The sequence below is a fragment of the Euprymna scolopes genome, chromosome 9, assembly GCF_053919585.1.
Source record: "Euprymna scolopes isolate OS-2025 chromosome 9, ASM5391958v1, whole genome shotgun sequence".
Taxonomy (NCBI): Eukaryota; Metazoa; Mollusca; class Cephalopoda; order Sepiida; family Sepiolidae; genus Euprymna; species Euprymna scolopes.
In genome coordinates this window covers 39,644,956-39,656,691 of record NC_136490.1, presented here as the reverse complement: position 1 = coordinate 39,656,691, position 11,736 = coordinate 39,644,956, and the positions used below count along the sequence as shown (strand labels likewise).

Below are 11,736 nucleotides of genomic sequence, written 5' to 3'. Positions count from 1 at the left end.
TTTTCTTTAATCTTTAAAGACGCCACTTCAGCAACGGCGGGTAAATGGAGGTTGTTTAAAATAGTCGGGCTTGTTATAGTTAAAATGTATTCATAAATACATGTCAATGAGTACTTTCAGCTTGAATGAACTTAATATGCAACTATGCATTAAAAAAAAAATCTCTCATGTAAATTTTGTAAGCGTAAAACTACACAATTGGAGGTATGAATGAATGAATAGCATTGTGAAGAAACGATAAAATAGATGCCGACTGCGAATTAATAAATAATAATAATAATGATAAAAGAACAATGGAATTAAAACAAAATAAGTAGTAATACAATGCTTTAGTGAAAAAAAAAAAATTTTTAGATAAGCGTTTGGCTAAAACAAAAGAAACGAAACACGTGTTAGTAAAAAATATATTAAATAAATAAATAAATAAACGACGACAACAAAACATGAATGAGGGTTCATATAAAAGGCGAAACGTGTACCGCCAATAAAGAGTACAAGAAAAGGGAAGAAAAAGTGTAAATAAAATCGTATTTCTTTTCTCATTACATCGCAGTTGACAATTAAACGGTTGATTATATTTCTCTTTGATCTCAAGAGAGGGTGCGGGTATTTTCCCAGGCATTACCTCTTTCTTTGGAAAGGCGAGATTGGTTTATATGCCGGCCGCTCCTCAACCGTGCAACGACGACGAGTCGAATCAAGGCTATTGTTTATAATCACGTGCCCTCTTTTTTTTTTTTTTTTTCTTTTATTTTGTGAGGGGTTGAAAGAGCTGAATCCCTATCCATGTTAGAGCGACCTCGTGTCATATATAGTTTTGGTAGGGGGAAAAAGGGGGTAAATATTACAAATAGGTGGGAAAAAAAGATGAAAGTAATTGGAATTTTGCGGAAGTGCACGATGATTCCGCTAACTCAAGTTTTCTCATCTCGGCTCTGATTAGTCGGTCTCACATGAAAGAAGTGCGTCCATTAGTCAGAGAAAGGGGCGGAGCTTATCACTCCCCCCCTCCCACCTCCTCCATTCTCAACAAAATAATACAACAAATAATAATAATAATAATAAAGAAGGCAAAATAAATAAGTTTTAAAAAATAAAAGAATAAACAAAAGCTAGAACACATATAGATATATATCGGAGCGGAACCGATGCCCAGGGAGGCGGCGCAGTCTCTCTAGTTTTGTCGGAGTCACGGCCAGGATGCGGAGGAGGTCGCGTTTACTGTTTGGTATCGGTCTTATTTGGTTATTTGGAGTAGCTTACTACTTATTAAGAGAAATAAAAACCGAGGTAAGCACACATTTATCGCAATAAGAATAACGTCTCTATCGCAATGCATTACAAAAACGTGATTTCCTTTTGCGTGCAAAATATCGATTTTCTATATTATCGAAGTTTAAGTTTTCGTTTCAACTACAAGGAAAAAAAACGTTTTTTTTTTCCTCTCGCAGTTTGAGAACATTGTTTTGTGTTTACTTTTTTTTTTTTTCACCTTCAAAATTCAGTGGGACACATAGTTAAACGAAAGAAAGAAAAATAAAAAATAAAAAAAATAAAATAAAAATAAAGATTGTTCTTGTTAGTTCAATGTTTTATCGTTATATTTATAAATGTTAAAGATATTTTTTTTTAAAAGTTGTATAGTGTATTTGTTTTTCATCTTTCTCGAAATGGGAATAGTGGCGCTCTCTGCATAGTACTTAAAATAGCCTCGAACAGATCCGTTGGCATTCCCCAAGAGGAGTGCTCCAGGCGACCTGTAGACCCCCCCCCAAAAAAAAGGAGATGATACCTAAGGGGATAGTCTCCCGAGACTGAATAGAAACTTCACTTTGATATGATCCCGGGTGCCCATAGCAGGTAGTTATTTATTCATTTATTTTTGGGCGCGGGCTAATTTCTTTTTTTTATTTGGTATGTTTACAGTTCGAGTGTGACTTATATTTCGAAGGCTACGCTAAACTTTTCATTTCAAACAAGTTTAGTAATATATATATATATATATATATATATATATATGACACTTGACATCTCCGGAAAATTTAGAAAGCCGTTTTTAATATATCTTGTCGCCGACGGAACTCTTAAAATGAAAGTTAATTAGCTGGGTGATTTTTGGAATATGACATCTTCGTGCGGTGACGGGTACGTACATCATGAAGATTTTTCTTAAAAAAAAAAAAATTATAGGGCCAACCAGTGAACCACCTCTAGCCCGGAATCGGGTGATGTTACATTGCACAAGTGCCAAAAAGAATTCATACTTGCTTCCTCAAACACCAGTCGGTTGAGGTTTACCGTTTTTACTTTTTTTTTTAGTTTTTTTTTTTTTTGTGCGTGTGTTCAGAATTGATTAATAATATTAACGGTTTCTATTTATTTTATGATAACATTAGCAAAGGACTCAGTTGTGCTTGTGCTCCTCGTCCTCTTAATTTCCGTCATCAGTGTTTTTGTTTTGAAAACAGCATTACCATTCTTCGTGATGACACATGCATGCAGTTTTAACAACCGGGTTGTTGTTGTTGTGACTACCGGAAAGTTCTTAGACTTTTTTTTTTTTTTTTTTAATTTAGTTTTCATGATGGATTGTTTTTGAATTACTCTGACTAGTGACTGACGACTCGCTAGTTTTATTTTAATAAACATGTCTTTATTTTCACATTTTTATTTTTTACGTATTCAATTGCTTCCCCACGAGGACAAAATTAAAAACAAGACTTTGAATTTATGGAAAATTTAACTCTGAAAAAAAAAAAAAAAAAAGATGTACGAAAGAGCTCTTAATTCTGACAAATTCTGACTGTTGCTGGAGGACATTTACATTTTCCTTGGTGAATAGTGTTTATGAGGGTCCCTATTTACTTGTCTTCCCACTAGAGCAACCAACGTTAGATGCAAACGTTAGGGTCGTAAAATCGGTTTGGTTCAAATTCTGTAGTAGCACCCCACTTAATGTGTGTGCATGGGGGAGGGAGGGGTCCAGTTCTCGAAAAAGGGAACATGGACAAAGGGAAACCTTACCTCGGCCTCGAAGAATTTCTCTTCCTTTGAGAAAACAGATTCTACTCTGAATTATTTATTTGCTAAAAAAACAAAACAAAACTACAGTCAACTTTTTTACAAATTAGGCCAAACTGTGATATTAGGTCTTTTGGCTAACTACATTAATCTGTTCTTCCCTCTGTCACAATGACTGTGAAAACTTTCCAGATGGGGGTAGTTATTTTTACCCCTATGGATTTTTCCCAAAACATCAAAACCTGATCTTGTGTCTAACTCTGATTTTTTTTTTTTTTTTTTTTTTTTTTTTTTTTTTCATATTGGGAATTCATCTCTCCTAAGGGAGAAACTCTAGAAAGTTATAAAAAAAAAAAAAAAAAAAAAAAAAATGGAATCAAACCTATCGACATACTCCTAGATGCCTGAGGCAATTTGCAAAAAAGAAAACCACCTCCGATGAAGGCGGTAATGCATGGGAGGGTGGCCTCCTGGGTCAAAGCAGAACCATACTTCACTGCTTTTATTACGAAAGGTTAATTTTAGTATTTAACTTGCTTTTGAATTAAAAATAGACAAACTTTCTCACTTCAAACTGAACTAATAATAATAATAATAATAATAAAAAAACTAGTTCAAATCTAAAACAAAACAAAAAATAACATGTGCTTTTTTGAAACTGATATGTTTCATCCGGGCCAGTTCACGTCTGTACTTTTCATGAATTTTTTGTCTTGTTTTGTTTGTTCAAGGTTGGTCCGTTTTAAACGTAAACATTACCTAAGAGAATGGACCATGCTGAAATAATAGCGTTATTATTTAGAAAATCCATCAACATGTAGGGGCTGTACTTTCACCTAACAATTGAATAAGCAAGATACCGTAAAACTTGAAAACATGAAAAATCGTAATCAGCATAGGTACTGACCTCTTTTATTTATATATTTATTTATTTTGTGTGTGTGTGTGTAGGGGGGGGTAGTAGTTCATTTTCCAAATTCGAGAACGATTGCTTTTATCTACTAAAGCAAACAATCCTAATGTTTAATCGGATTGTTAACAATACTTGCAATTTTAAAGCTAAATTACATAGAACTAAACGTTGTTCGACCATTTAATGCCCCCCCTCCCTTCAATAAAAATAACAAAACAAACATTTCGAGTTCTTTCGCATACCGATCCCATGAGGCATAATTGTCCCTATTTACCTGCCTCCTCACGAGGGTAGAATTAGAAACAAAAGGGCACTTTGGATTGGGGCGAAAAATGCTTCAGTCTATATCGAGGACAGGAATGTGAGGTGCAATATCAGAACAGATACTACACTTTGCTTCTAACCAAAAGATCAAAGATGTATATTACCTTTTTTTTTTTTTTTTTTTAATTCATAAAACACGTTAGCGATGAAGTATGAACCGTTCTCTACAAATAATTGTTCACCGATGTATGTATTGTTGTCCATTTTTCTTTTTTTTTTTTTTTTTTTTTTATAAAGGGGTTACCACAAATCAAGGCCAGAGGCCACTCGAGGATAAGGGTTAATGTAGGTATTGTAGTTATTGGGACAGTTGCGTAAAAATTGTTTGTCACGGTAGTTTTGTAATATTAGATTTACGAGGACGGTTGAATAAGGACTTGTTTAAGCTAGACTTGAAGACACTGATATTGTAGTCAGGCGCCAGGCGGGCAGTTTTAGGAAAAATTTCTTCATGGAATCCATGTTTAGGTTTAGGCACCGATAGCGGGGGAATTAAACTAACAAACATTATCTTACTCCTCTCCTGAAAATAATTACTTTCATAAATCCTCCACTTAATAAAGACCAAGATTATGTTTGCAAGAACCCGTAGCGTAACGGATACAGTACTAGGCAAAATTCCATTGTTTCGGACAATGAAGGGTACTAGTAAATACAATTGCGAATTACTTATTTCTACCCGGTCATGACTGACGGAACGAGGGCATGTGCTACCCCCGTCGATTAGTTTCGTTCGAAATTTTGTGCAGATTCTAGAGTCAATATTTTAAGATCGGAGGTCACATAGTCTGAAACGTTGTGTGAATAACGATTAAGATGAGAACAATGGTCCGAATAGGCCAAATAATAAAGGCCAATTTGTTTACATATATACTAGCATTTCAGCCCGGCGTTGCCCGGGTGTTGGATGTGTATGTTGAGCAAAAAAAAAAAAAAAAAAAGTGGTAGTAGGAAGGCAGGCTCGAACCCGTACCGCAAAGGAGGAAAAGAACGGAGTAAAACCTAAAGTTTATGCTGTTACGACCACCGCCAAACCGGAAGCTTAATTTTTTTTTTAATTAAGGCTAGACAATCTAAAGGAGAGGATAACTTTAAAAAATATCGGCGAAAAAAGTGACCTCCCCCCCCCCTTGTAGAAAAGTGCCTAGTTGAAGGGGAAGATATTAATGTTTTTAGCTAATTTTTCGATATTTGTCGTATGAAAAGTATGAAACTTTAAAATGATCTTGGTAAAATCCGTCGCCTCTATTGAAAGTTTAAGGCAGACATGCAAACAGACATACATTTATATATTGGTAGCTAAAAATTTTCGACCCAAACTGATGAAAAAGCTTGCTCTATCTCTGAATACTCTTTATTTAAAATTTCAAATATTTAGACCAGAAATTGTCCGAGTAATTTGGAAGAGACCGCAGAGGTCAATTTTTTAAACTTTGACCCCTATTATGACCCTTTAAAAGTTATTGTTTTGGGCTCAAATCAAGTTATTAAGTTAGATCCATGTCCAAGGAACCTATATCTAAAATTTCAAGTGCGTAGACCCAAAATTGTTGGAGGAGTTTGGTAGAGTTCCCGAAGGTCAAATCGTTGAACTTTGACCCCTTAATCGTCAAATTTCTGGCCCAAAACCGATCACATCAATTTTCTCAAATCTCAGTACCCTGTATATCAAATTTCGAGTCTGTAGACTAAAAATTCCCAGTTATTGCGTATGGAAATGCACACACACGTTCACACACACACATAAAAAATAATTATATATATATATATATATATATATATATATATATAAATGTTCATTATAGAAATTATTTATTTTACTACCTAATTTGTATGTGACGAGGCGGATATATATATATATATATATATATATATATATATATATGAACATTTTTTTTCTTCTCTGTTTCTGTATCGATTGATACGTGTTTATTTCTCCTTAAAAAAACTTTCCAGTTTCTGACGTTTTTTTTGTTTTAACTTCACCTTCGTGTATATATATATATATATATATATATATATATATATATATATATATATATATATATATATATATATATTAGTGAGAACACTACCAAAACATAATTGGTTATATTAAAAATTTCAGCGTTAAGATGGATGCCATTAAAACAATATTATTTTAAAGCCGAAATCAACATCCTTATTATTTTTGGCGAAAATGTACACTCATATTATTTTTAAAAAATAAATAAAAGTATGAAACATTACCACCCTTAACCCCATCATGGTAAACTTACTCCCATAACATACGTGTGTAATCTTAAACAATTAAAATGCAATCAAAAGATTAAACAATCGTTGTGTGTGTGTGTCCCCTTGAAGAAATTGTGAACAGTTTAGTCTTATTTCCCGGCTTTAAACTAATTGTCACTGGGAAAGCGTTATTCTCCTTCTCCTCGTGTCAAGCAATCGTGTCGAGAGAGCTTACACATGTTCAAATACATATAAGTGAAATAGAATTAACGGGAGGTGGGGGGGGGGGGACGTTTTTCCCTGCGAATCTTTTGTTGTCACTGTCGTCGTATATGACTAGTCGTACTCCTTCCAATGTTTTCTGGGAAAGGGCAGCAGAAGTTAGAGGTTGACGCTCCTTATATTATTATTTTTAGCAATATTAACATAACCCTCACCATTGTTCCTATTTAAAATGTCTCCCCACCCACGGGACAGTTAGATACCAGGGTCGTTTTTTAATGTGAAGAAAAGAAACAAAAATAAAAATTGTCTCAGTCGTGAAGGATGTCTCCTCCAGTCCTCCACTGACAGAGAACAAGAAATTGAAGTGCAGCATCTGAAGAACAGATACTACACTTTGATCTTATTGTTATTACTATATTTGTTTACTATTGTTTTTTTTTTTTTTTTAAACAATTGGGTTTGTATTATAATCCACAGAGGAACAAAAAAAAGTTGTCAAACAAATATATAACAAATGTTATTGTTATCAAAGGCAAGATACGTTACTAACTGGATAAGTTTTGTATTTTTCTTTTATTTTTATTTAATGTAAGATGTTTATTCGGCTCGAAAAACAAGTAATATCGAACTCTACCGAAGAACAAGAAAAATGACCGAAGATGAAGTCTCGACAATGTCTTCAAAATAAGAAATAAAACAAAATGGTGATAGAAGCACATCCAACAAATGTTACCGTGACATTTATGCGGTGGCTTTCTACCACTATTTTAGTTTTATTTCTTTATGTGATTACCGAGACTTCAAAGATGTAAAGAGACGTTGCGCCGTCGCGGCCATTTTTTTCTTGTTCTCCGGTAGTGTTCAATAGTACTTGTTTTTCGAACCGAATAAACATTTTACATTAAATAAAAACACTAAAAACTTATCCAGTTAGGTAGAAATGTGACTTCTCTAGCCGTTGATTACATTCGTCATGTATTTGTTATTTTTGTTTTTACAAGTTTTTTTGTATCTCTGTGGATCGTAATACAAATCCAATTATTACTAATTGGGTTTGTATTACTATACACATACATTCGAAAAAGTTGTCAAAAAACAAATATATAACAAATAAATGTTATCAAAGGCAAGATTTTTTTTTTTTTTTTTTTTTTTTTTAGTGATCACCACTTATCAAGGCCCGGAAGCCACTCGGGGATAAGGGTTATTGCAAGTACATTACGTTAGTGTGGAGATTTGATGAAGTGTTTACTTCAGGGGGCGGTTCATCACCAGGAACTTGTTAACGTTGGACTTGAAGACATCCAAGTTGTAGTTCGGTGGGAAGCAGGCAGACGGAACAGTTCCACAGGCGCGCAGTTCTAAGAAAGAAGCTTTGTTCATGGAATCCACGTTTTGATTTAGACACAGATATAGTGGGGGAAATTTTTCACGGTGGATTCAGCTAGACTGGTGTTTTTCGTGAAAGATTGGCGAGGGGGAACCAGAGATTGGAGTTCAGACGAGCACCTGCCATTCTACCAAACTAGATAATTTTAGTGTTTTTATTTAATGTAAAATGTTTATTCGGCTAGAAAAACAGTGTTTACCGATGTATTTGAACAATACAAATGGCGGTGGACTCTGTGTTGAACACGTTCGGTTTGGGAAAATGAGTTAAAAATAAAACTATAGAAAATACTGTTAGGAACTCACTCAATATGTTACCGTGACATAGGCTTACATATATTCGGTAGGTTTTTAACAGTATTTTGTATAGATTTTTTTTAGTTTAAACTCATTTTCCCAAACTTAACGTGTTCAACACAAAATCCGCCGCCATTTGTATTTGTTCAAATAAATCGGTAAACGCTGTTTTTCAAGCCGAATAAACATTTTACATTAAATAAAAACACTAAAAATATTAGCCAGTTAGGTAGAAAAGTAACTTATCTTGCCTTTGACATTTATTTGCTTATATATATATATATACATATAATCTTTTTTTTTTTTTTTTTTAACAACTTTTTCGAATCTGTATATAGCCCTTATTATAATAATTATTATTGATAATACATACTATTTAATATATACCGTTCAACGCACTTGTTTCTAAACATTTCTTATACATATTGAAATCAATTGCGGCTTGTTTGTTGCCGGTTAAAATGAGCACTAATGCGTTGCAAATTTAAAAAAAAAAAAAAAATCAAAAGAATAAAAAAAAAAGTAAAACATTCTTCTTCCATGAACGGTAAAAATAATTCACGTGAACTCTTTCGAACATTGTTCCTATTTACTATGCCTCCCCACGGGACAGTTTAGACACCAGGGTCGTTTTTTAACGTGGAGAAAAGGTACAAAAATAAAAATTGTCTCAGTCGTGAAGGATTTCTCCTCCACCGAAAGAGAACAAGAAAATGAAGTGCAGCATCTGAAGAACAGATACTACATGTTGATCTTGACCAAAAATTGTTGCAAGGAATGAACGCAGCCCAAAATACAAATCTTTAGAGTTTTTTTTTTTCGTTTTCAACGTTTTTTATTATTACGCTACTTTTTTTTTTGTGATCAAGAGCGGAGGACCGCTTGAAATATAGAAAATAAAATACTAAATCTAAAAACATTTTTTATGCTTCGAAAAAATCCTCATAACCTTGAAAAATTACTAAGCATACGTGGACATTTTCCCATATTATGGGAATTTTTACAAATTCCGTTTTACCTCCATGTGAACGTAAAATGAAGGGAGTGGGCTTATATAAAATAGTAAAAACAAATATCTCTAATCTACATTATCTTCCGTTTTACTTACCTGACACATGGATTTTCGTTTATGATTAAAGTGTATTAACTGTTCTGTGCAATTAATAAAGATCATGTTCATGGAAGAACGCAAAAAGGCATCTGTTTTATCGACATTAAAAGTAGTTTTATTTTCATTACATATAACCAAATGAGAAATCATTTCCATTAAAAATCCAGTTAGTATTATACATCTAAAACCGAGAAAAGCCGTTTTTACTCGGTTTCGTTATTAGACAAACATGACACCAAGTAAAATTCGGTGGTCATTTTTTTTTTTTTTTTTTTTTTTTTTTTTCGGCATATTCATTTTACAAAAGAAGTTCAAGTGTTTCACATGGGCAAACATTAAAAAAAAAAAAAAAAGTGTAGGAATGGATTAAAAATACATTATTTTCCCCTTTTAAAAAATAAGAGCTTTGATACATTATTTTGGAATTTTGCAGTATAGACAACATGATGTAAACTGGTAAAAAACAAAGATATAACAAATAAATGTTACCAGAGGTGAGATAAGTTAATCTTCTACCGATCTAAATAAGTGTTTTTTGTTTTTTTTTTTAATTTTTTTTAATTTTACTTTAAAATAAAGTATTTTGAAAGAAATTGCCTTGTCTTAAGATAGAACAAGAAAACAAATATGGCTGACATTATTTGATCTTTTTTGAATCTCGCTAGTCACTCGAAAATCAAATAATATACTCGTAGAAACGCACCCAACAAATTTTCACTTTTCGTGTGAAAATAATGTCTAATGTCAGTTCTTGTTCTAACTTAAGACTCGACATTCATTTTCAAAGTAAATGAACGCTTTGAGATAAGCTAAAACACAAAAACTTATCTAAGTAGGTAGAAGAGTAACTTGTCTTGCCTTTGGTAACATATATATTTTTTTTGTGTGTTACTTAAAATTTTTGACCACGTTTTCGTTTAGTTGTCTATACTAAAAAATGCCCCTTTATTTTATAAGGACTTATGGTTTTCCGGCGTTTTGTCTGGGAGTCATGTTACTTTTCTTTTTAAGCTTTTATTATTTTATTTTTTGGATTTTGTAAGTTAACTTAAATTACGTTTGGTCATTAAATTATTAATTGAACCAAATTGCTATGAAAGTATGATTTAATGATGTAAACAGCTACCAAAAGTTAGTCTTTTGACAAATGTGAATTTGCTAAGAAATTTAAAACAATAACTTTATTTGTGTAGCAGTTATGTAATTAAGATCAGTTTTTCTTTCGCACTCGTACGTTATCGCTCGTGTAGTCGTTCAATCGTTGTTTGATCTACAGCCAAAATCAATAAGGTCAGTAATTGATGATTTTACATGTATCTGGGTGTGCTTCCCATTGAACAGCAATAAAAGGAAAATTAATGACTAAAACTTGGTGGACAAGCCAGGCGTAGGCTGGAGTTTATTTGTACCAAATATTGTTGGATTGCAAAAAATAAATAAATAAAATAAAATAAATGTGAATTTTATTGACAATTCTTGTGATAGGGTGGGATTTCTTGGGTTGCCATCTCTATTTTATCATTATATAATAAAAAGTCAATTATTCTCATGTCACTTTCAACAGTATAGGAAAATGATGCGGCAATTCCTATGCAAATCTTTCACTGCAACGTGTTTTTGCGCAAGAATGCATATACTTTGCCACCGTTTAATAAATATTATAATTTACCCGCTTTGCCTCGCTCTCTCAGATATGTAATCCTACATAGGCAGTAGCAAGTATTTCACCACCCTTATTAAATTTACTCCTCCCAAAGATCCCGAAATCAGTCTTTTTTTCATAACCATCCATGCCCACATGTCACTGAAAAAATATTTACTACATATTAACATTAGCCTAGAAACTTAACGACTGCTTCCCAACCTGCTTGATTCTACGGAATAATGAAATCTGCCGTTAACGTTAGAAACACATAATCATCAGATTAGGAGTTAGCTTCTTTTTTTTTTTTTTTTTTTAATTATAACATAAAAACTAAAACATTCGCAGTGGCGCTTTCACGTACACATAACTAAACAAACAAGTTCATTATTACTTATACGGTTTCTACTTCTGATTTGCTTTTTGTTAGAATATAATACTCTATCTTAACAAAAATTATTTTGTTTAATCATCAAAAAAGAAGACGCACTTATTCTCCTTATATTTACATTTTTGTTTTAGCTAGGCTTTTTGCCATACGTTTTCATTGCGATCAAATATGTATGGAGACCCCGAAGAGAATGAATCTTTCTCTTTCAT

The 11,736-nt window shown here is 32.9% G+C and overlaps 1 protein-coding gene across 3 annotated transcripts in view; it reads left to right on the top strand.

Annotated features, from left to right (window-relative positions):
- Positions 1-1,082: 1,082 nt before the first annotated feature.
- The window catches only part of LOC145284505 (polypeptide N-acetylgalactosaminyltransferase-like), an 848,687-nt gene continuing 838,033 nt past the window's right edge, over positions 1,083-11,736 (top strand). For 2 of the 3 annotated variants that reach the window (XR_013868854.1, XM_080133387.1), the window contains exon 1: positions 1,087-1,290. Coding sequence is in view for 2 of the 3 variants with exons in the window: in XM_080133387.1 (XP_079989513.1) it covers positions 1,201-1,290 (90 nt within the window). In the remaining variant the exon portion in view is untranslated. Of the gene's footprint in view, positions 1,291-11,736 lie in introns of all 3 variants that reach the window. The other variant, XM_080133386.1, reaches the window with a different exon arrangement.